At 42.6% G+C, this 26,990-nt stretch overlaps 1 protein-coding gene across 5 annotated transcripts in view; it reads right to left on the bottom strand.

Annotated features, from left to right (window-relative positions):
* Window positions 1-26,990, bottom strand: part of LOC144934146 (unconventional myosin-Ib-like) — a 116,500-nt gene that overhangs the window by 72,190 nt on the left and 17,320 nt on the right. For all 5 annotated transcript variants that reach the window (XM_078859668.1, XM_078859658.1, XM_078859647.1 and 2 more), the window contains exons 4-8: window positions 24,313-24,407; window positions 9,283-9,387; window positions 5,501-5,547; window positions 3,169-3,232; window positions 1,837-1,935 (exon numbers count right to left, since the gene is read on the bottom strand). In XM_078859668.1, the coding sequence (XP_078715794.1) occupies window positions 1,837-1,935; window positions 3,169-3,232; window positions 5,501-5,547; window positions 9,283-9,387; window positions 24,313-24,407 (410 nt within the window). The remainder of the gene's footprint in view (window positions 1-1,836; window positions 1,936-3,168; window positions 3,233-5,500; window positions 5,548-9,282; window positions 9,388-24,312; window positions 24,408-26,990) is intronic.

A 26,990-nucleotide genomic window follows, 5' to 3' on the forward strand; every position in this document is an offset into this window, starting at 1 on the left:
TTAGGTTATTAGCAATAGATTTGGAGGAAATAGTCACGTGATACTATTGGCGTCATGCAATGAGACAACGAACAAATTCAGAACCCGTGCGGAGCAGTGCAGCCTCCCACGTTCGAGAATGGGCCCCAGAGAGAACGAGGGATGGCACAAAACTGTGCTTGAAACCAGAATCTTTATTTATACTGAAGGAATCGGATAAGCTATAGAGCTTTTTTTTCACAGATTTCCAGCAGGGGCAGGCCAGAAAGTAAAAAAAAAAACACGATAGGAGTGCAACGTATAGGAAAGGTAATCAAATGACGAAGACAAAAAGAAAAAATATTTTTATTTCACCAGATAAAACCCACTGGGCTGTTTTTCAGAAGTGACGTGGCTAGAAATGATAGCTCAACCAAGTCGCTTAGTCACGCAGATATGTATAGCAGCCAAATAATCTAAACACATATTTATAAATGTGGAGGGAAAAAACCAGACGACCCGGAGAAAGAAATTACTTCCAGCGACCTATCAGCAACAAAGCAGGGGACTGCACTTTCTCACCTACCCTGCCACGCAGAACAAAGTTTGTTGCATGACAGTGCAAGTGATATATTTTTTTAATATCAAAGCTATAACCTTGCCAAATAAGTGTAAAACTAAATGTAGTGACACGGGGGTTTTTGATAGTCATTGGTGACCTGACCGGTGACCGTGAACTTAATGCACTTGAAAGTCCGGTTTAATCACAGGTTCAAAATGAGGATCTCAATGGTGCCTGTTCTGTGCTCTGACCTCTGAGCTACTCGGCCACCTTGTATGTACGTTGAACTGATTGTGCACTCTGCATAGCCAACTGTGCTAATCGGAGGTGCGGGGGAAGGGCAACAAACTAACCACTAAGAACAGTTCAACCTAGATTTTAAAGTGCATGGGTCCTGTGGCTTCCTTATTTTGGAAGAGCGTTCCAGGCAGCCGAAGAAGCACATCTGAAAGTGCACGATGGTTAGCCAAAAGCAGCTGTGAGGATGACTGGAGTTTGTGTGGTGGTTTATCACTTCTTGACGAGAAATGTGTGTAAGTTTTAAAATTAAGGTGTATCTATGGACACGAAAGCTTAATAAGGTTTGTCTTGTTTTATAAGTACAGTCGTCCCTAGCATAATGTGCGACATGCGTACTTGAAAAACAGCACGTAATTCGAATCGCACTGTATGAAGCCTATTTTCCCATAGACATACATGTTATATCAGGGGGTGTGTTAGCGAAGAAACATTTCTATCATTTAATTATTGTATCCCTGGATTTACATTACATTAAAAAGGCTACGTAATAAGGAGTAACTCCAGGGCTTCTTGAACTCTTTCGTGGGATTTTTGTAGCAGCGCACATGCAAATAAAGGCATCTAAGATGACCACGCCCAGTCCGTGACACTAAGCACTTTCACGACGCAGTGACCCCGTCAGATTGAAATCTTAGCTGGTTAACCTGCAAAATAGATTTTTTTTTTTACTTATAATTTTTATCATTGGAAACATTTTTCATTACATTTAACATTTTTTTTTCTTTTTTTCTTGAGAACTTAACTATGAAACATATGGCGCAAGTGTGACGTATATCCATAAAAGATTAATCGCGTAACTGGTAACTCGCACTATGGAGAGGGGGGGGGGCTTTACACGAAGGATGCCTGTATAGTAGACTCAGTGTTTGGATTCCTAGAGTTTCAACTTAAAACCACATGCTCCTTTTGCCACATTCCCACTGCCCCAAAATGCTCTCGTCATTCCAGGCTTCTCAAATGTTACTCATGGTCCATTTACGTAGTCCTCTGAGACTCCGTTGGCCTCTAACCCTCACCTAGAAGGCTTGGGGAGGCACCGGCCAGCAGCTGGTAGAAAATGTGGAAGTTCCTCTCCCCCTGAAGCTGGTAAACCACGCGAGACTTCTCCAGCAGGTCTGTCACACGCACAGCACGCTGTCACGCTCAATCACACAACTCAGAAGCAAGGCTCTGGAATGCCAATGCCGGCTGGGCACACCAACATCACTCCTGTGTGCGTGCATACTAGTGGGACGAAGCGACCAAGTAAATTGTTCAAGTACATGTGTTCATTAAAACAAAGCCAAATTGTAAATGATGGCAGCGGCACAGCAGTGGCTGTCTTGAAATATCAACACAAGTCTGGGTCAGGCACATTCATGATTATGAACCCCAAATATTGTAACACAACATGTTTACTAAGATGGCACCAAAGCATTTCATGAACATTTCATAGCTTGTCAACACATGTTATCGTTGGCCTTCCTAGGTAAATAATATGCCTCAATTCGACAGAATAAGTGTAGGGAATTGCGTGTCTCTCCGTGGATTCCTATCCTTGAGAGATATATTTAAACAGCGCTTGACTATGAGGCAATTACGTCTAGTAAACATGGCCATAATTACACAATAAATTCGAGCATTTGTGTTGCTACATTGAGAAATGTTTATTGTATCAGCTCTGTTGATGATTGCATACAACATTTACGACCGTAGTTTTTGTTGCCTAGTTTGGTTCAAGTGTCCTTGCTCTCTGGCTCCTTCTTAGTGATTGTGTCGCCAAATTCACCAACAATGACCTTTAACATCTAAAAGTTCCTCTTTGCTTGGGTGTTATTCTAAATGACCTCATAGAATAAGGACCCAAAGTTAAGTTTGGTATACAATGGTTCCATAAAACTGAAATCAACTTGAAGATTGCGTGCGTACTCAATCAATGATTCAGCTAACGATCAAATAAAACATAATACAAATCGGCTGATTGCAATGTAGTTGTTGTTCAATAAAGCCAAGTGTGGTGGGCCAAGACTGCATTCCGGTGACTTGGGAAGGTATTCAGTTTCCTCTGGCCATACATGGTGAGCAGGACCCTTCTTTAAAGCTATGATATGCAAATCATATTCTCTTACAAAATGAAAACCTATAAAACACTGTCATGAGATTAGTAGTATGCATTGCGTGTTATTCATATGACACAATGATATCTCACGCGTACACGTTTCACTTGAAGGTCCAACTTATGCACGTGACTACGGAGACAGAGTCGAGATGATTAAGCTGGAAATGTACGCATCTTGAGACAACTGTGACCTGGCTGGGTTTGCGTGGTGAGGCCTACACAAGTAGTTGGGCTTGCACTGTGGGCTTACAGTTTCGGATGATGCCTCCAACTGGGTCCCCTTTGAAGTTAAACTCAATGTCCATGTACTTGCCCTGTGGGACACACACCGTTTGGGATTCATGAGCTGTCATCATCAGCATTTTGATATGTAAAAAAAACAAGTCAATATGAAGTTGTAGCAAATAATACAATGAGAAAACATGTGTTCAGATCAACAAATATATTCTGATTAAAGTAGGGAAAAAAACCTCAAATTAGCATAGGCACAATAGTCCAAATATCAAATAAATCAGTCAATGATTGCTCCAACCCCAAAGCAAGGGTCCCTGAATACATCTATATCAGGCAACTCCGAAAGAAGTAGACAATTTATAAACTTCCGTGAAAACTTATATTTTAAAAATTTTAGACGACATTTCTCAATTTTATTCGTATTTGTATGCTTCCACCATTAGAAATTCAACTGGAATGAGCAAGCATTAAAATACAGCAGCTCTGCGCAGCACAAATTAGCATTGCAGGCAGAGGGGCATGCATCTTTTAGATGGAGGCTTGGTTGTCTATTTGTCACACATTTGTTTATTAATGAAGGAAGCTACTTTAACCATCTCCTAAGTTTCAACAAGTCTAGTGGAGTTTGCGTCTGTCGATATCCAGTGACAACCAACCCCTTTAGCTGGGGTGTCACAGCAACATTTTGTTCACTGAAATTCACTTCCAAGTGGCACGGATTCAATAGGGAATCCCACTCCTAACTCGCTGGCTGAAAGCTGTCCTGTGACATGGCCCGGATTGCCCCGTCCTCTCAAAGCGCATGTCACATTAAACTATGGCAAAGGGGTGGTGGCCGAGTGGCTCAAAGGGGTTATAATGATGTCCCTGTCAGAGAGACTGAGACATCACTAGCCAAATTTGAAAACTTTAATTATTCAATTTTAATCTGCAAAGCAATCATCGCCCCTTAATAGAAAAAAAAACCTCGGTCGGACCCCTCTTGAAAAAGTTATGAGACTCAGTGAGGCTTTACTGGGTAAACAAGAATAAATAATTATAATAAAGCCAGGTGCTAATCTAAATAACCACATGACATTAAACCAAGTTCTTAAATATTGCGAGTTCATGGTCCCAGTACACAACAAATCACCAAATCATGACTTCATTGGGCCCAGAGAGCTGACAATTAAAATATACTAGTGGAATGACTCGTGAAAAAATAACCTTCCAGCGCTGCCCAAGTGAATACCATTAAAATGACTCCAAAAGTATTTATGTGGTGACATCTTCAGGGGTCATCCCCTGGCAGGAACTGATGCTCGACTGACCGAGCACATTTCTTCGCCTCATCGGATGACTACCGAACACCATAGGAATATAACTGGCAATGACCTTATTTTTTTTAAACCAGGAGGGCAAAAAAATCATTCTTCATTGCAGCGGTCAAATGTATTTGTTCAAATAGCCTGTGCACCAACCGGGCTACGTTTTTTTTGGCCAGACACTCAATGTACACCATTGCTTATTGAGAAAGGATACTACGCCCCCCTGTTGAGTATAATTGATAATCATAGCTCAAATAATACAGCTTAAGGTTGAAATATATTTTAGGGGCAGATGTAGAAAATGGACAATATTGTATAAAGCTCTTTAAATCGCAGTGAACCATGGTAGGGCAGCTGTATTTTATGACACGAAAATTAGGTATAACGTATTTAGAGTGTATATTTCATTCAGAAATTTGGATGAAAACTGCTTATATCGTATCAAAATGACAGACGTGCAGTTGTAGTATAAAAGTGACATCAACTCCAAGCAAATATGTAAAAGCTGGTGAATCAGCAGGCTAAATAATCATGCAGTCAGAGGGCACGGTGCCTAGGCTGACTGCCAAGGCAACCCTCATGGAGGTGAAGTCTAGCAGCAGACACGAGCATTTTGAATGCCATTGGTGGATTGTGGGCGATACGTCGCTGGGGAAGAGGGGTGGTTTCCTCCATTGCCCCACATCTTTTTTAATGTCAGTGACCCGGGAGGTCCACCCGCTAATTCAATACAATTACGATTTACACAGCCTCGAAATGATACTGCATCTTAGTGCATTAATCGTGGCGATAAGCAATGTTTAATGTCTCAAGTGGACAAGTCCATGGTAACCACTCTGACCAATGGCGTCCCAGATGCTATGAGTCTCCTAATTTGCATGTAATCACGTGGTTGTTAGTTTTAAAAAGTCTCTAAAGCCAGTTTTGGAGCATGTCCCGCGAGCTGAACTGCCGTACATTCACTCTTAGTTTATTTTTGAAACCTTGTAATAAAAAAGGGTAACGGTGTGTGTGTGTGCAGATGTATTGTGGCATACTCACAAAGCGCGAAGAGTTGTCATTACGGATGGTTTTAGCATTTCCAAACGCTGTAAAACAACAGTAAAAAAAACATTCCTTGCATGTCGTTAAAGCATAGGCGCCAGGTAGTTGCTAGGCGTGGCCGTCAGCAAAGTGCAAAGGTGGCACCTGGCGTGCGAGCGTAGCAGAATCCAAAGGCAGGTACAATAACCAAGCTGCCTCCTCCCAAGTGTATCACACACACGCGTGCACGCACGAGAGACAAGTGTGTGGCTCTGGAAAATGGCGATGCTAGGGCCTGAAAAAGGCTTACAATTAATTAAATCACGACGTTTCGGGCGCAACACAAGCGTCCTTCTTCAGGTGGGAACAACGTAGCGAAAGCACAACTGCTCAAGTGTGTCCCTACCTGAAGAAGGACGCTTGTGTTGCGCCCGAAACAGCGTGATTTAATTTATTTTAATTCTTTACCTACGTGACTTTACCGAAAAAAACAAATCGAGAACCTGAAAAAGGCATTCATGCACAGCCACAGATGCGCTGGAAAACAGTGGCCACACACACACAGTAACGATGTGAGATTTGAATACTGTGGAACTGTTGGTAATGGTAGTTGGTGGATCAGTGATAGAGTGAGCCTCTCAGAATTGGATGGTTGCGAGTTCAAAAGTTAAAAGACTGGTTTTGGGTTCACTCAGCCTATCATCACTCCGGGGCCAATACAGTCAGTATCAATTTTCGGGAAATAAAAATTGATTTTCATCTGGATAGCCCTCGTCATAGGAATGTGGAATTTCCACCACTAACTTATAATTCACACTAAATGCAACGCTAAAGTGCTCCATTGTCATGTTTTGTCAAGGTGTTTTGACTTTAGCCCTTTTACTTGTCCAGTAGGTGGGTAACTGCAATTATGTTTTAAGCTATCCATAACTAAATATGGAGGGAGTGGTGGTGCAGTTATTGGCACATTGCATTATAAACTGCACTGATCAGCGTGGTGGAGAGCGGTCAAACATCCTGCACAACCGACCTGGCGTGGAGAGGCCTTCATCCAGCAGTGGATTGACAATGGGTTGAAATTATTTGTATAATAATGTATCTAATTTTAAACTATTTTAACTGACAGGGTGTTTTCATTTACTTAAATAAATAAAAAATATATGGACTGAAATCAGTGACAAAACAGATGTGCCAATGTTTTTTTTTTAAAGATGATTTGCAATCAAGCTCATTTGTGATGAGCTAAAATTTAAAATAAAAACAGGACTCCCAAGTTAATCTTTCAAACACAAGTACCTGGTTTGATATGAAAGATCTAAATTAACTTAAGTTAAATGCCAATAATCGCTCATTCCCTTGGTTAATAACAGGACCGACACAGAATTCATGACATCATTGATGACAACAATGAGATGAGAGAAGTACGAGGAAGTTGCAGGAAAATGACCTTGCTGGAGACCAGCAGCAACTTGGTTCACATTTATGCCCCTGAGCTATAAAAGGCCACCATATGCAGCACACAGCGAGAGTTGTGACCCACGCAGCCACCACAATAACCACTTTTAGGAAGCATCATCTCCTGCACGACTCGGCTAATTTAAAACACGAGCAGTAGCCCCCACCAAATTTTACTATTTCCACGGTAAACTGAGGACGCCATCAATCCAGGTGTTCCGTGCAATGTTATACTTACATTTTCACAACACTTACAAAAAGGTGTTGTTCATAGACTTGCAATTAAAATTAAAGTGGTGTGATGGGAATTTGTACCTTTTCCATACTACCAACACCTGATACCATGCGATGAAGCAAATAAATTGCTGGCTGTATTGAACACCTTATCAGAACACCGCAATTGCCCATGCATAATTGAATATCAAATACGTTAATCTCACTGCTGGGCATATTAAAACATGTACATCTAAATAGCATGGGCAGTATGAGAAGTTGTTATTTTATAACAGGGAAGTATATGTTGTGGATTATAGTTTTAAACACGATTGTTGAGCACAGAGCCAAAGGCCCAAAATGCCAAACTGCCAGCAAACTTGCAGCCCTCGCAGAGTTGCAATAGATAAGAGCGAATTCCAGAGTCGAGCAGAGCGAGGGGACAAAAGGGAGCCTGGCATCAGCTCTCAAACTGAGCGATGTGTCGCTGATGTTCCATATAACTGTAAGACGGCCCAGCCTTACAAGTCAAGGGTTCAGAGGCCAATACACTGGAGGGCTCTCGTACTTGCACACAAAGCTCAGGAGTGGTTTGTTAGGGTCACTGAAAATACTGTACTACTCTATTGATTGAAAAGAGTAAAGGTGGATAGAAAGGTAAAAGCGCAGGGCTGAAATTTCTCGCTCAAGTCACTGTTGGCAGGAGGGCCGCCGCCCCCCCCCCTGCCAAGTAGGGGAAGCTCTAAAAAGCCCCTCTAGAGATGAACAGAGTAAGGAAGGGGACATTTAATAAATACATTGTTAGAACCCTTGGAGATGCAATACATTCGTCAAGAGACCAAGTTGTAAAAATGATGAAAAGGACACTGTGCTATGATAAAATTTAATTTTAATGAATTCAGGTTTTGAGAATTTAATGTTTTTGCTAACCCGTCCATACCGGATTGCTGACCCACCCCGACTGGACATCTGTAAAAGAGAGCTTCATAGCTTATCAGATTCCCCCAGTCCAAATAAACATTCTGATTCTGTTTTAGCCCCATGTGGTAAGAATCCCATATATGTACAACAGTGCTATCCATGTTGACTCTGCTATCCACTCTGTCCCTACTGACGTAACATCGGGCATGCGACCCGTTTGTAATGTATGTATGCTGAAACTTCTTTCACTCCGTACGTAGCCAACCATGCTAATCGGAGGTGCGACTGCCTGGGGACGGGTATAGGTGGATAAGCAAAAATGTCGGATACGTGAACATTTATAGAAAATTACAGTTACACCACCATGCACAAAAAGGTTAGCAGGCAAAAATGAAGCGCAAACTGCTTGAAAGTGACTGCACGCGAGACTAAGAACACACCACTGCATGTAAATGGCTGCGTTTGTGAACGTCTATGGAACATGACAGTTATACCACCATGGACAAATACTGCAATGCGTGGAGGGGGGCGATCCATTGCTTAGTATGGACATGTGACGGTCAGATATGCGAAGTTGTACTGTACATATCAGTGGCGGCTCCTGCAAAATCTCTCAGGGGGGGCAAATGTCTGGATGATTGATAAGGATAAGGTCCACCCATGCAATGGATAAATTAACGGCTTAAGCATGTAAAGGCAACTTCACTTCTTTAATATTAATGAAAAATAAAGTGATTCTTACAATACATCTTGTTTGTTTCTATACTCACTATTAAAACAAACCACTCAAGTTTCTTTTATTAAAGATTCCACTAGGTGGCGACAAATTATATTATTGGATGAAACGTGCTTACGTATGATGATGTAAGCACATATGATGATGTAAGCACGTTAGGGCGAGCCCTCCCGGAAGCCATAGAGAATGCATTGCAGCGTCCCCGTTCGAAAAAAAACATCTTTGAATGTAAGTCTATGGGACCACTCGGGGCGATTCTCATCTGGAGGGAAATCGCCCAAAAAGAGGCGGTACTCCACAGAACGTAGCATGACGCTGATTGGACTATATCCAGAGGCACTGTGACGGCTAGCGTGACTCTGTGGTTGAATGACATTGGTGGTGCGTCGCCCAATCGCCCTAATGAAGAAACCGCCCCTGGTACATATACAGTCCCTTCTGGAGGGTACGTTGGGAACCGTGTGCGTGGACTTGCCTTCGAGGACCGGGTTGGACTGCAGCAGCTGCTCCTTCACCTTGTTCACCTCCTCGCCCTTACCACACACGGCAGCCACGTAAGACATCACGTACTTACTGACCTCTGAAACACAGACGCACATCCGCCCACAACGAGCTCCTTTAGCAAGTTTGTTATCCTTCCCCCGCACCTCCAATTCGCACGGTTGGCCATATACTGTGCGAAAGAAGTTCAACATACATACATTATAAGGTCGCACTCATTACACACAACGTGCTTGCCACAAATTAACCACAATGCCTTGCTGATCTCGTCAAAGAGCATAAACCATCACGCGAACTCCGGTCATCCTCGCAGCGGCTTCTGTCAAGCCATGGGCCATGAACTGTATGAATTTGGTAGAATCGTTTTTGTGAAATTTCCGGTTTAAGATAGAATCCCATGAAAGGGTGAAAACAAACTCAATATGAATCGGGCCGACAGTGATCCAAATCCTAAGCCCCCTTGATTGGTCAATGCCACAGGACTCAAAGATTTGCCCTTCTGCTTGACAATCCAATGTTAGGGCATAGAGATGGGATCAGATGCTCTGTGAAGCCTCAACAAAACCCAATACAAAAAAACACATCCAACTGCAGGCAACGCAATATAACGCAAGCAGTTGTGATTTCAAAGGCTGAATATTCTAGATGGGTCAATACAGAAAAAAAGTGTCGACCTGTCTCAGCATGAACAATTTATGATAATTCACTACAGATATATATCAGAATCAAAATCTGTATTAATCCTGGAGAAATCCTGGATAAAAAAATATCAAATGCAAGATTTGTTTTCAGTCTTAAGATATTATTGCGCAAACACAGCATGTAAGTTGTCTGCTTTCTATTAACTTGTAAAACAACCAATAAACAACAAAGGGCTTCCTCTGGAACAAACAATCTCTGTGCTAGAGTCGAAGCTTTCGTGACTGCAGGAATTACTCTTTGGTTCTTTCGGTAAAGTCACTTAGAAATAAATTAAATTAAATAATAATAGAATACGACGTTTCGATTGCAGAGAGAAGCTCACACAGAGACAAACAGAGAGAGAATATCTCTCTCTCTGCTTGTGTGTCTGTCTGTGTCTCCGTGTCGATGTGTTGTCTCTCTCTCAAATTTAGCAATCTTTGGAAGAACGTAATCAACCAGGTGGGGTCTTGACTCTTGTGTTGGCCGACTCTCTGTGTTGTATTGCATTATATTTCCAAGTTTACTATGTTTGTTTTCTCACTCATTTGTACCTGATGATGGTTACTTGTGTTGCAATCGAAAAGTCGTATTCTATTATTATTTAATTTAATTTCTTTCTACGTGACTTCGCCGAAAGAACCAAAGAGTAATCTCTGTGCTGCTGCACTCACTGTGGTGCGGATATTGAGTGCAGAGTGCATCTGTGTGTAAGTCAGCATTGAACCTCTCATCAGTAATGAGCATGCTTCAGTTCATCACGCTAATCAATCTCCAACCTCCCTGAAGGACGATGTTTGTTTATGTTTATATTAACCGACACTGCTTATTTTAACATTTCTAAAAATGTTGTAAGAATGTGAATCTCAATTATGCTGCTGAAGTCGAGGATGGTTTTTTTCAGTCAACAAAGCAGCAAAGTGCATATCACTCGTTTGTTTTGCAGTCACTCGTAAGCAGGAATTCAAACACAACCAAGGTTTAACTTGTCAGTTATGCTCAGATAAATAACTTTCTGTTACAATAACCATATTAAAAACAGTTGCAATGAAAATTTTAAAAAATGAGCATGTATGCATCACTATATTATATGCGGGCAGCTGACTAATCTAAACAAAATCAATGCTATGAAAGAAAGCCTCAGTTCTGTTGGCCCTGCATTGATCACCCTCCTCTATGTTACCATATAAGGCCTCTCTTGGGTAGACCCAGCCAATACCAAAGTTGCCATAGACACTGAAATTTTACCCCAGTGCAGGGGTTAGATAAAGGCATGTCTGAGGTCCCATGTGGTTCCATAATTCCGGGAGAGTGGACTATGGGTGCAGAGGGGGCGGGAGGCTGAGTGGGAATGTGGCTTTGAGGGGAGTGTGGGTGCGGGGGGCATGTGAAGAGAGGGAATCATGAGTGAGGCGAGGTGAGAGAAACAAGAAAATGGACTATGGAGCAGAGGAGACCATGAACACCCATAATCACAATAAATAATGGAAATGACACAGACACTCCTGTAGTTGTGACATCACCTGCATTTGTTACAATCCGTTGCTGTTAGAAGACTGGCAAAATAATGCCTGTCAAAACACACACTTCCCGGCCCTAGTGTTTCTGCAAGCTTCAAGGGAATGTTAAATAGATAATTCCACAGGTGCCCACAATAGATTCCTAGAAGGTTATCTCCATATATATAAAAGGCAAAGTTGTGATTATGTGTGTCTGTTCAAAATGTTTAGCGTACTTCCCGACATGCAACAAACTTGAAATTTGCCATGTGGGTACTTTCCAGACTGTACACCATGCAAACATTATAAAAATACACTTATTGGGGGGGGGGGGGAGCTCAATAATGCAGATATTTTTTGCACGGCAAGTGAACTGTGACGTCACATCTGTCATGTGACCCGCGCACGTGGAAGCGTAACGCATTGTAGTGTAGTGGTTAGCGCGCTGCGCTACGAACCCGGCGTCCCGAGTTCGATTCCCGCTCACGGCCACCACCGGTGACGATTATTTTAACCGGTCCTGGGCCTCCCCTAGGTCGACTCAGCCTCAAACAAGTAACTGCTGTGGTGTGAGAACATCGCCACTGGGGATACAAAGGCGACCGGGCGTGGTGGATCCAAGTCCCGGGCGAAGCTGGGTAGTACAGCTAGTTACTGTATAAAGAATGGATCTTACAGAAGGTGCAATGCTTAAGCAGAATGATTAAACTCAGTGCAACAATAATATTATTCAACATGATTACCTTCAGCTATAACTGAGGAAAACATTCTTGGAAAAGTTATAAGGGTTGCAATATAATTAAATCAATTCACATTTTTTTTTTGTCCAGCTGGTTTCCTTCCAAAATAAACAGCCCTCGTCCATAGTAAGACGAGCTCAGAGTCAAATAAGGATGTGGCAGCATATGGGACATGCAATACTTGGCCAAGTTCCAAGCTCAGCTTAACCTAAACATAAAGTCGTGTGTGCATAAAACCCATCAGTCAATTACACTGAACGACTGAGAGAATGTGGATCCTATGCTTGTCATGAGACCAGCTTGAGGGGATTAGATGCGTAATTGCATAGCCGCCCGTCCAACGTTATGGGGAATCGCTGTAACGTGGGCAAAGCGTCTGCAGCATTGTTTGTCAAAACAGAGGCCACAGTGTGCCACGCCCATGGTACAAATTTGCCGTGAAATTCAAAATTGGACAGCCCTGGTGATTTTATAAATGCATGGCAGAGGTTCCTTGTTTCACATGCAAAAATTATACTGGTAGGGGCTGGGTGGGGAGGGTAAGGAGGGTGGGGCTGGGTGGGGGGGTGGGAGGGGTGGGGCTGGGTGGGGAGGGGCTGGTCACCCCGTGGTGCCCTTATAAAACTCAACGTTTAACCTACTCACGCCGGCTTGTGCCCGCCCTCACAGTCGGGCATATTTGCGGAATACACCACGCCGCCATTGACCCTGGCCATTGACCGAGCAAACCAACGTTACTACCAGCTCCCTCCGCAGGAATGTGTTAATTGCTGTTGCAAATGACACAACTGGTACTGAACATGAAAATATATTGAGCAGGGCCATTAAAAGCAAGCATGCAAAACAGTTTAAACACCATATAGACCACAAATAAATTAGTTTAACTATCTACTAGAGGTCTTCCAAAAATATATACTAATTTTCTTTCGAACTCTAGCTGGGAAATATCCGAGTATTTAAGTAATTGATTAAACTACCAATTATTGGTTCGATTACTTGACTAATTGCACAACACGAAAATTGTTGGGGAAAAAGTCTCGCCTCTGTTCCCACATGTGCCACTGGATGGGAGGTGTTAGGCAGGGCTTGCCAATGTCATCAGCAGCCTCACGCTGGACGTGGCTTGTAGGGGTCTCCTGCCTTTGATGAGGCGTGATGTGTGGGGGGCTGCCATTCTTAAAGGGGCCCAAGTAATCGACCACAACAAAGGTCATCGATTACTTTCCAGCTCTATGTGCAACAATATGTTATCAATTAGTTCACATTTTATTCCTCAAAGTTGCTGCAATAAATACGCACACGTCTGAGTGATACTATCCCATGGAGCGTATATAGTAAATATGTTTACATGCGTGGGGTGCATAATCCATTGAAGGAAAAGACTCACCAATTAACCATCCTCCAGGGGCACATTTGAAAGATCTAAACATCGCATAGGATTAGCAGTGGTAGTGAACCAGCATAGATTATCATGTGCAATGGTGAATAGTTTAACTGGCAAAAGATCAAAGAGAACCAAAGCAACACGTCTGAATCACTCTCTACAATCCAGAAAATATTTGAAAGACCACACTTTTACGGTATCCCAAGTACAATAGTAAAATGCAAGTCATAGCACGTGCAGAGGGCCATTAGCAAGTCGACAACGATTCCAATGCCCGCGCCAGTAGTGACGGCTAACGGGACCACTGGTTCGCTGAGCACCGGCGTAATGTGTGAATGTGAACTTAGTTCCGCATGAGCAGCGCTGCTCTGTCATAGAGATCAGCTTCCACTGAAATCTGGAGAGATGATAGCCACACGTTTGTGATTCTTTGGTTATAGAAAGCTTCTAAAACAAATTAACGTGACAAAATGAACTTGCTTTGTTTTTACCTCTGTTCTTGCATGCAGTTGTACCAATAACTTTTGAAAATACTGCAAGCAATAATACAAGCGTAAGTTGCATCTTTCATTGCGAGCTTAACCGAACAACGAGACTTTCTGGTGGAACGGCCTCCACTATAGGGAGCTCTGGAGGGGCCTTTTTAGAGGGTATTTAGATTTTGGCCTACAGTTCCATATTGCCCAGATGTCTTGTAAGGTACGAATACCCACACTTTATCCCACCAAACATGACCTGTCGATCAACTAACCGTGGCGTACCCATTTATCTAGCGGCCCCCAACCTTTTTGGCAGCAGGGACCGGTTTCGTGGAAGACAATTATTTTTCACGGACTGGGGAGGGGGGTTTTCATCATTGGGTCTTTCCCCCTTTTCAAAGAAGCTCACCAGCGACGTTTGTTATTTACTCATTTTGGCTAGGGTTAGAGCTTGTGTGAGGCTTACCAAAACTGTGACCGAGACAAGTGCGCAGTGCGGGAAAGAGGCGCGGACGGAAGTGGTCAATAATAAAATCATGGGGCGGGCCACGCGCGGACTCACAGCTCACCTCCTGCTGTGCGTACCCCGGTTCCTAACAGGCCACGGACCGGTACTGGTCCGTGGCCCGGGAGTTGGGGACCCCTGATTTATACCACTGCGTGGACAGAGATGGGGGTATTTAAGGAACTTTCAACTGCCAAGCATTGAGATATGACCAGCGACCTCTGGATTAGAAGTCGCATGTGCTATAACCATTACACTGCGGCAGCTTCCTCCTGAGAAAGAATCTTCATAGATCACCGACTCAAAATAAGAGTTTCTAAAACTCAAAAGAACTGCAAATATGTATCATAGAACACTGCATTAGAAAACGCTAAATGATGTATTGGCTCAAGTGGGCATGGGGTGGTGCTCATCTCATATGGCAAGCTTGGGCCTGTGGTGAAATTCCACATTCATGTGGCACTATTGGTCAACCACCACTGACAATTCAAACATTACTGAGTTATAGGCGGATACATGAAAAGGTTGGAAAAGTGAACAACTATCTAAAATGACAGTTACACCACGCAAATAGGTTACTCGATAGAATAAAGTTCAGCCACTTTAAACATGGGAAAATCCTGCGCTGTTGCTTGGAAGTGAGCGCATGCACGCAAAATTCAAATACATTACTCCACGCGAAAAGTTGGATTTGTGATTTAAATTGAAATGTAAAATGATGAGAGAGATAGAGAGCTTCTCGAAGCTTGAGAAGCATCTGTTAATATGCTAATCCTCATGTATTGAATAGATTATTTACGTGTTTACTTAAGGTAATCATAAATTACCTGCGAAATGTGCTATTCACGAGCATCACTGGAACATATACCTTGCGAATAACGAGTGAATAATGTACATACATAACATGCCCGAATACAGCACTAGGCGTGGGAGGTCATATGGTCAAGGCAGCCGGATGTGATGCTGGAATATGAGGTTATACTCCTACTCAACATGCTTACCTGAAAAGCCTTGTCCAAAATTAAAACGGCTCTACAAATGCAATGTAACATGATCTCATTTCATTTGAAGCTAAGCATCTGCTGGAAAGGAAATGAAAGGGCGTTGAATGCTTTATTGCTTTGTCAGTCAACAACGAGGCAATCATTATAGGTGAACAAGCGAGTGAAACCATGGCTACAGGCAATGTTGTACACAGACTGAATTGATTTGCCTGACCTGTTATGTATGTTCTACAATACTCATTGCTTCCCAACTTTGTGCGTTGATAGGCAATACAATTAAGATTGTCTTTGCTACTCTGGGTGGTAAAATGTTTTGAAGATCAGATGCGAGTGGCAGGTTAACCAACGTTATTTTGTGGTGTAAGATAAATTGTCCTGGATCGAATTCACTTTGTACAATTATGGGAAAACTGCTTTGTCCAACAACAAATAATTAATTTGAGGAAAAAAGCGTTTCAAATAGTTGTATGCAACATTGTTTTTGTTACAAGTGAGTGGTTAAGCATCCTGAGCATACACACCTGCAGCAGACAATTGTGCAGGTAAATTGTTCAAAAGCGGTTACTTTTATGGTCTTTGTCATAAATTCCATCTGGGTTACTGACTATTGTGGTCATTTGCAATAAATTTACCACAATGTCAGGTTCATCCACATGTGCAGCACGAAAACGCTAATGACGTCGTGTTGCTCCTGCACTGCCTGCAAGTGTACAGCAGGAAATGATGTTTGCTTTCAGGAGGGTTCTGAGTTTGTATTCTTCATCTGGGAGAAAGCTGGATTGCGTTGAGAACACTCGCAAGCGCTCAATGAGGAAAGGATACTAAAACTCAACAAACAGGTCTGAAATCTACTTGCTACAGGCAACGTGTTGTCTCGCTACTAGGCAACACACGTCGAGAGACATTGCACCTCCGATTATCACGGCTGGCTACGTACGGTGCGAAAGAAGTTCAACAAACTGTACATGCATTGTCGTGAGAGGTTAACTGCATGCACCATTTCGATTTAAAGCTTTCGTGACTGCAGGGATTCATCTTCTTGGTTCTTTCGGTAAAGTCACGTAGAAGGGAAGTAATAAAATAATAAAAATAAAACATAATAAAATTATTCTCACGACGTTTCGGCCCAGCTTATATATATGCTCCAAGCTCGTGTGCTGTTTCATTCAAACTCTGTCGCCTCGACGGACCTGGTTTTCACCTGAGGACGGCTGCTTGCGTTGTGGCCGAAACGTCGTGAAAAAATTTGTATTATGTTTTATTTGTATTATTTTATTACTTCCCTTCTACGTGACTTTACCGAAAGAACCAAGAAGATGCATGCACCACCCAACCCAGTAAAGCAGATAGATGGGAAATGGGAGCTGATTCCAAAACAGCGAATAAGAGTGCACAGGCCACAGAGATATATAATGGCAAGCCTTTGTTTCAGCACCAATTCTCGGGAAGTGATAAGATTGCTCTTTTGTACCAGGGTCACGGCAATTAAAAAAAACGGTGCTTGTTTTACAATGGCAGGCAAAGCGAAGTCTGACGGACTAACATTTGAGAGTTGGTTGAGTCAAAATAAAGGTATGTTAAGTAATCCCATCATTCTAACATTCCTTATTTCAAATGAAAGCATGGTCCACTATTAAGCATTATAATACAGAGGACACACCTATATCTGTTTTCTTTAACATGATAGGAAATATTTGATAGAATGTGGGTAAAAGTTGCTAAGTTATTAAATGTTAAAAAGGATTCCAAGAGATGTGTGCCTATCTGCTGGTGGATGAAGTTTTCCCATGTTGATGCTATTACTGCTCAGGCTGTTTACATTGATTTGTTTCACAATGTTACCCTTTTAAAGTCTTTCACATACAATAAATACAACAAATGAATCCAAATTTCCACGTAAAAAAAATGAGGGAAAATGACCATAATATTGGTACAACGGTTGGTGTAACACAAATCAATAGCCTAATTTCCAATGGGGTGACACTTTCGAGGAAAATGTGTTGAATTGCCATCTTAAAACTTGGTGCACGTGCAAAGTTTGTGTTGGCATCAACGTTCATGTGATGTAATTTTGATTATTGTGCAATATTTCCCTCCATCTCCTGCAGTGCTACAGCATCAGTCTTGCTGAGAAGAGTGACAACGACTCTAACTCAACGTATCCTACCACGCGCGGTGTGCAGCCAACGTGTTCTCATACAATGTCTGCAGTTATACTGTCCAATCGAAACCAATGTTTTTTCACACAAGTAGCCACATTGCAAAAATAACACCACCAGACTGCCACTCTCTACCTCCTGGTGGGTGATTGCCAAAGCTGTAAAGCTGTCCTAAACTCAATTAATCACTCACAGCATTCAATTTCAGAAATTTAATTTGTAATAAAATGTGTTCAACTAGAGCATTTTCATTTTAATTCTAATTATGTTCTCATTAAAAATTTCCACATCACTTTATAGTTCTCTATAGGCTTTATGTTTAACATCACCTATCCCTCCCAATCAAACAAGCTTTGCAGAACGGTCCCTCTTTGGATGTTTTTTGCCCAAATCACTGAGAAATATTGCTATTTGAATTAAATACGAATGATTCCCAATGGCATCGATTCATCAATATACATTCTTATTCTCATGGATGCATACAAGAATGAGATTAAGAACCAATGTTTTCTGATTCGTATGTTATATTTTACTAGCCTTTTGCCCGTCCAAGGACGGGTGTATTGCAGTAAATCTGAAACATGCAAGCGAAAAGCAGACCACGACGTGATATTCATTGCATCAATTCGTGTGCAGTTTGTAAGGCCGCGGTGACACAGACCTATTTCATTTTAAGGTTATAATCCCTTGTTCATCATGACGTCCTTTTTACTTCTATATCTCAATAGCGTTACGGAGATCACGTGACGTGAGGGTTCTGCCTTTGCAGTGAGGGTTATAAGTTGACGTTGATGAGGGGGGACGAAGCGCCTCGCCCCCCCCCCCCATGTGAAGTGATGTCACCCGCTAATTATTATTAATGGAGGGGGGCGTCCATTAGGAGGATTATTAATAAGGGTGGCTGGTCGACGTGGAGTGACATCACGCGCGTTACACACTGACATTCTTGGGTAAATAGAGTAGTCAATTTGTCTGCATCCCTCTTGCAGCCACTACCGTTCAGAATAATGGTTACAAATATCATCAATTCTTGAATCTTATCACGACGATGCGTCGATGGGTAGTGAATATTTTCACCCCTAATGCCCAGAGAATACCCAAAAGAGGGGGGGGGGAGGAAGACATTCGTGCAATTCATAGATCAGTAACCTACTTGCTGGACTGCCACCGGGAGACACCTTGTGGTACAGCAGAAGAACATCTTGTCCCTTGCATTTGACAATATTCTCTAACACCACCTCAGAGCTGCTGAACTAAAGGCATTCACCACCACATCTAGCGGCCAATTGTGGACAATTTTGAAATATCAAACTACACATTGATCTATTGCTGGATTGTGCACGAATTTTTTTTATCGCAATCTTGATTTCATTATTTTGAGCTAATCCCTCTTGTGCAAGATGGAAATATTTGCCCATCGATACAGATGTTCATCAAAGTGGCCCGGTGGTTGAGAGAATTAATTGCATATAATGCCAGCAATGAGCCAACACACCATTGTGATTCTTCGGCCTTTTGAATAAAATATGAACTCCGACTCATTCCGTTTCGAGTAAATCGTTCTTTTCACCTAACCAATGACGGACATTCTCAAGCAATGCAATGGACAATTGTGCCAAGTGTCACTGTGGTTATAGCACATGGCTCTCTGGCTTGGAAGTATGAGGGTTCAATCCCCGGTCGGAGGTCAAGCCAGCCCCTTTACCCCTCCAGGATTGAAAAAAAAAGTACCTCTTTGTGGGAGGTCAAAAGCTATCAAGTGAATCGACCCTCTCAAATTAATTACATTTCCCCCAGTGTGAGCAGGAGGTGAGTACCCCCCCCCCCCCCCCGAGTAATTTGAGTGAGAAACTACTTTCACTCTTTTTGAATGCGCAGGGCTTGCCGTCAATATGTCACTGTCAAAATATCACCGCTGTGAGCATCGCCCTGCAGAGACATTTTGTTGGAACGGGTAATGCAAAAGGCACGAAAATCTCAAAGCAATGCGCACTACACTGCTTAAATTGCCCTTCTGTCCAAAAAACTACAGCCTCCATTCAACTTTACTTTCTGTGCACTTCAATGGGTTCTTTTTTGGGTACCGCAAACTGTCGAAAGTCGCAAGGACAATTTACTGAGTCCAGGACTTCAGGGTGTTTGTTTTCCATAAAATTACTCAGAGGTCAGATCAATGTAAACCATTGTCACTGTTATAAACCAAGCAGCTTCTAGCCGTGTGTGAATGGCACCAACATCTTTATTGACATACAGTATACCAAGCCACTCGCACTTAATGACATACTGGATACAAGCTTCGTTCATTAAATGTTCAGTCTGAAAAGTCAAGAGATGGGGTCTATGTTCAACGTTTATCAAAGCAGAGATCAGTCTCCTCTGTGGTACATGTAAATTGTCGCTGTTTGGCAAATATTTCTTAGTAAAAAAAGTAATTGTGTCAAGTAGAGTGTTCAACTCTATCAAGTGATCTCATAAGATCAACATTTTCCCAAACAGAAAGGTAGAGTTACAAAAGTAGATTAAAAGACGCGTAAATGTCCCAACATTTTTAAGCTATCGAGATAGTATTGGTAAGAAAAAAATTAGGTTTGTTTAATTCAGGCTTTAACAAATTATCCCAGACCCTTAGCTTCACTGTCAGCTCACTGTGGGTCCTGCCTCACAAGTGTGTGCCCAATGAGGAGTTTGGGAGTTGTCAAACATCACCACGTGATTCCACACCTCCCTGCACAATAACATCTTCTATCCCTCAGCTATCTCAAACAAAGAAAAACACATCTTATTACCTGGCTTTTAGAAGAAAAAAAACTGCCCAACGATGATCCTGATATATTACAACTGAATTTGCAACATTAAACCCCACTGGACATTTCAAGCCACAAATGTGGATGTGTATACGGCAATAGGATGATGAGCTGCTTCAACATGTGGTTAGGGGCCGTCCATAAATGACGTCACGCACCTAGGGGGGGGGGGGGGTCAGACATTTCTGACGATGTGTGACGGGGGGGAGGGGGTTTCATAAATGTGACGTCACATCAAAATGCGCAACTTTAAATAAATACTGTATAGACAACACATTCTACTTAATTAAATAGACTTTTTAATACATGTTTTCTCCTACAACATCAGAGTGCAGCGCCACATTAAATACGCACTACAATGACAATAGTTTAAAGCGATTTGAAGCATGATTTATTTATTTGGGGGGGGGGGGGGGCAGAGCTTTGTGACGTCATATTTAAGGGGGGGCTAACTTTTTGTGACGCCATGTGGCGATGGGGGGAGGGGTCAAAAATCGTCTAAAATCGCGTGACGTCATTTATGGACGGCCCCTTAAAAGCAATTTTGAAAATGAAAATCCACCATATACGATACGAATACCTGAACCAGAGTGGTCAGTAAAAGGTAACTAAACAACTCGGCGTTCCCAACGCAACACGAATCTAATTTTTGTTGAATTCACCTCGTCTTTGTTTTTAAATGCCCGTCCTACGTGTATACTGTTAGTAGCTCAGCTTATTGGAGAGTATATTTAGTATACTGATGATACTATGTAGTTTACACTTTAGTTTCTTACGTGGTGGTTTAGTTACTGCAGCTACGTACTATTAACATTCCTTCCCTTTATTAATGCTACCCTTATCCCCTCCCTTTGATGCTGCTAATCCTGCATAATGCACGGGCATAATATGATTTTAAACCCTTCACCCACCTCCTACGCATTTCATAAGTAGTACTAATCCCATATCTGCATTTCCCATAAATATGCTAAATTCCTCTTGATATGCAAATTATTTTGTCAAGGCGCTCTTCCCCCTCCAACCAAGCTTAAATAGACGCTCCAAGCCTGGGGCGTTTCATTCAGACTCTGTCTTCTCGACAGACCTGTTCTTCACCTGAGGACGGCTCCTTGTGTTGTGGCCGAAACGTCGTAAGAATTATTTTATGATGTTTTATTTTTATTATTTTATTATTTCCATTCTACATGACTTTACTGAAAGAACCAAGAAGATGTATACGACACTGCATTTATTTCCGCTTTACCGTAGTTTGTATGAAATCCAATTGCACAGCAAATGTATGCAGTTGCGTGGCTTTGCAAAGTGTTCCATTGTTACCCAATTAGTTTTGAAATCCTGCATGAGCCTCATTTTCTCTCTCAGACATACACTATTTCATCGAGTCCTGCAACAACACCGCCCAGTGTCTCAATTGCAACCTCGCTCCCTGCCCGAACGGCTTCTGAAGGTGACTGTACGTCCGAGGGTGGCGTGGACACGCACGGGCGAAGCCCTGTGTCTGTGTGCGTGACACAACAAACACTTACTGAATGGCTCCCACAGCCCTCTGACTGCCCATTTAAGCAAACGCAATGCATGAGCGGGCTGCAGCACTGCCCCGCCGCACGTGCGGCATTGCGGCATACACACTCGGGCGCACTCAGTCTCTCCTCGCTCTCTCTCACAAAGCAAACGGTAGCGGGGGAATGACCGAGAGGCTTCCTCTCGAACCTATTCACGTGCGGGTTGAGCAACTGGCCCATGCAAGTGCGTTGTTCCACGAACAGAACACTTATCCAAGCAGAAACTAGTCAACTAATCATAGACGGGAGAAGCGGTGGGGGGGGGGGGCATTCCTATACACGGGTGCAATGTGCGCAGAGTCATGGCTAATGGTACCACCCAAAGCGGTTGAATCATTATTTGCATTCCACGAGGTGATTAACGTGGTAGCCTCTTGAGCTAATGAAACGTTCCACGAAAGTGAAAAAAGGACCTGAACACAGAAAAGCAACAACATTTTTTTTTTCAGGGAGCCATTAGGCTATTTATTGCTATGCCCAGGATCTATGTCCATCCATCTATCTGTTCGTCTGAGGACATTTCACAAGTTGTCAAGGGAATTACAAATCCCCTCGACCAATTGAAAAACAACTTTACTATGCAGCTTAGAATACATCATCATTGCTCAGATGTGAATGGTGTTTTAGGAAAGGTGGGTGACAACATATTCTCAATACAGCATTTTTACGAGTAAAACAAATGTTATTCTGTGCTCAACCACAAATAGCGCACGTGTTGAAATGCGTGCAAGCGAGTGATTATAGACCGCGCATTCTTCACGTAAATAACTGTCTCTATGCACGTGCGATTTTGCATTTCCAAGCCTTTATATCGTTGAATCCAACACACAAAATGGAGTTCCCCTTAGTGGACTGCCTTCCCAGCTTGTTACATAATTTGGACATGACCGAATTGCATTTGGGTGGCGCCCATGGCAGCCAGTTTCACTTACAATCATCGGGTGGCAAAATTAACTCCCTGTCATTCATCCCCTCAGGATTTAGAATATTTTCAGAGAATGACTCCCGCCTTAAGAATGTGGGTCATTCCACCGCTGCCTCAGAGCTGCTAATGTGGATGAACACTTGAGTACTGAGACACTTGTGACTTTGAAAGTCCCATGTGATCACGGAGTCTATGTTTGCGAGATTATAGGAATGCATGCCCTTGAACAATGGCCACTCATAGATTCTATTTCACAGAAGGAAATACCAAATCAAAACCTAGCCCTGGGACATTTTGGTTATGGAAGCCCCTTGGCAAAGAACTTACAATCATCATATGCAGCCAACAGTTACATATAGTTTTACAGCAGTGGGTGCTTTATGCGCCTATATAATCTGGTTGAGACTCGCATTTATTAGGTTTGAAACAGAACAGTACCACCTTCACCTTTCGCATTCAATACACAAAATAGACCCTGATGTTATTGCCCACCTTGAAGTGACATTACTGCCATAAACGACCACAGGCCAACTATAACCGACCACAGGCCAACATGGGAGGTAGGGACTTAAAGCTCGTTCAAAAGTTTAGCAGTGCCAATAGCCTCAATACATTCGAGATTTGAAGTTTTGTTGTTGTTTCGACCTGATGACGGACACTTGTGTTGCGCCCGAAACGTCGTGATTTAATTTATTTTATTTTATACCAGCGTGATTATATCGAAAGAACCAAAGAGTAAGCCTCAACACATTTACTACGTGTGGAAAAAGGATCGCTGGCCATCGTCATGTTCAATTAATTGAAAAATATACCCTTAAAAACTTGTGTTGTAAACATACTATAAACACGTGGGAGGAATCCGTGTTATTTTACAAAACATTTTTAAGTGGTGAGCTATGTGGTCAGCCTGCGATGCCCCCAACAAGAAATGTATTGAAGATCCAACAAAGGCGCAGCCGAGCTGCTCCTTGTCATACGATCACATGGAAGGTGCTCGGTGCCTCCTCCATGGGCGTGAGATGAAGCAATTCTCCGATTGTAACTCCGGCGAAGAACAATCTATCCAATCGGATTGCCAATCATTGCCCAATACAAGCTTTCGAAGGAGGCAGAAATGGAATCTATCTCGCGACTCCAGACTTTTTCCAATGGCTTCAAAAACTCAGCATACAGCTAATTCATGGATGGCCCTTCCAATGCCTGACACACAGAAGAGGTCTCTGGAATGGCACAACAACGTGGGTCCAGATGCATAGACTCACCGGTCTTGCCTGCTCCGCTTTCTCCGGTGATGAGAATACATTGGTCCTTGTCAGCGTCACGAAGTGAACGGTACGCCTCGTCAGCAATTGCAAACCTGTCACGGCAACACAAGAAGACGGCACAGCAAATTGAGCATCTCATTCTGGGTATGGTGGTAATGCACACTTACCACACAATGACTTGAGAGGTTGGGATTGGTGAATCACACAACAGATTAAAACACGAGAAATATTCACCTGTAAGACAAAGAGGCATCAGTACAGCAAGTAAGTGTCTGATCGATGTGTGTCGATTCAGTGCGAGCGTCTTGTTTGTGTAGGATTTTATTTGGACACTGCTGCTTCTTTCCACAAGAGAAAAATACTCACACCAGCACAATCCTAAAAGTAAGTATGAATGCAGCTTACTTTGTAAATACTAATCTAGATTTGATTATCAACCTGGTAAAACCCTAACTGCTTTGTATTGGTTGTCGTCTATCATATCTGTCGGGTACTACTACACCACGCAGCGCTCGCCCTACCCCTACCCCACAACCCCACCCCTCCCTCTCCCCCCTTGCTCCTCCTCCTTTCTCACCTATATAACCTCTTACCACGGCAACTCTCTCTCCCACTTCAGCAAAAACAAATTCTTGCTGTGGTTTTCCCACCTGATGATGATTGCTTGTGTTTCAATCGAAACGTCGTGATTTAATTTCTTTTATTTTATACCTACGTGACTTTACCAAAAGAACCAAAGAGTTTGTAAATACTGGTTGTAATGATCCGGACATGACTTATATATGCAGTGACATAACGGTACAACAGCAGAATGTGTATCATCGTTACCATCAACCATGGTCAATCCACAGCAGGAACGAAGGTCTCTCAAAGCTGCCGCTGCCTCTTACTATTCTGTGATATAACAATACACCTGGTATCTGCACAAACTGATTTCATTGCTCCATCTCCCCAGTTAACATCTTCTTCGATGCATATTTAACCATCTGCCATATCCCTTCTCGTGCCCGAGCTTCTCTTCATAGTTTGGATGATGCCATTCACCTGACGTATGTTCTCTAATCCATGTGTTCCTGTCTGTCTCTCAATGTAATTCCAAGTATGCGTCTGTTCAAGCTTCCTTATACACTTTTCAGTATTTTCACGAATGACCATGTTACTGAACCACAAATCAAAGCAGTTAGTGCTGATTTAAAACTGTCTTCTGGAGGCACATTGGTGCATTACTTTTCATAATTAAGTAAAAAAAAATCCAAAAGCACTCCAACCTGTTCTCGTCCACCACTTTCTTGAATACATTTTTAACTTGCAAATGTTGTGTTTGATGCAACTGCAGCACTTGACAGCTAACTTAAATGTTGCATGTATTTACTTATTCATTAACTTGTAATAAAACAAAACTTGGCTTGAATAAGGATTTGTTGCAGTGGTCCCAAATAGCTTAGTCCCAATACCTTCTCATCCTCCGTATTTGGTTCATCCAAGTTAGCAATGACAACAGCGAAAGTGCATGATGAATGTAGATTTTTTTTTAATCTCACTTAAATCAACACGTATGATAACACAAATTTGAGGCTTTCATAAATAAAACATGGGTCAATTGTAGCAGTGGAATATTTTGCATGCACGTGTTAACGCTACCAGATGGGAAGAAGGAAAAAAACTTTCTAACCGTATAAAAGCGCCATCTTTGAAGTACGATATTTACGGTCTCCTGAGAGCCTGGGCCATTCTTTAACGAGCGGCACTAATTCACCTCGACATGCATGGACACTGAAGCTATCAATTATTGTGCAGGTCTCACTTAAACCCAGAGAGGTCATTAAGGCCTGCTCGGAAATGATTACAACCCAATCAGTTGTCATCTACCTACACGCGGTCCATGAGAAGTGTTCTACTGGCAACGCCCCGCCCCGAACGAACACCTCGACATTTCAAAGGCATCGCTCTTGCCTATGCCCTTGTTTGCCCTGCAAACGAGCAGAGATAGCACGGGGAATTTGCCGGACAAGTCCAAGGTCAAGAGTCCAGGCCCTGTGTTAGAACGCAACGGCCATAAAGACGCACGGTGCCGTGCGTGGTGCTGCCAGTGGCGCCACAGGAAGGGGCGTGGAGTGGGGGCCGAAGTCCTGGGTTGTTTTATTGCCGCACGTCGACGCACTGTGCTGCTCGCGTCCCCAATGGGCACGCGCCACACCTGATTTTGATGATGATGATGCTGTTTGCCAACCATTACGCAGAGGTGCACGCTCAGCTCAGTGTAACTGTGTCTTCGCGGCGTTTATAGAATTGCGCCTTTGAATGTTACGTGAAATAACTACTGTGTAAAAGTAAAAATACACCAATACAATAATAAGGCAATTAAAAACAAATGTAAAGACCGTCCTTTGTCAAACAAGCGGTGCTCATGTCCATTAATGGTGCTCAGCTTGAGGTGTACATTCCACATTCCCATGGCTGGAACCAGGTTATAAAAAAATAACATTGCTGCCTTTTCACAACGTGGTACTTTCTTTACCAACACTAACAGAATGATGTGCCGAGTTGAATACGGTACCACATACGTAATGTGTACAAACTAAATAACGGAACAGCATAATTGCTGCCATCTCTGATACTTTAACTATACACTTTTGATAATCATGGTTTTGTTCGCAACAATCATGGTAGTAATA

The sequence above is a fragment of the Lampetra fluviatilis genome, chromosome 1 (assembly GCF_964198595.1).
Source record: "Lampetra fluviatilis chromosome 1, kcLamFluv1.1, whole genome shotgun sequence".
Taxonomy (NCBI): Eukaryota; Metazoa; Chordata; class Hyperoartia; order Petromyzontiformes; family Petromyzontidae; genus Lampetra; species Lampetra fluviatilis.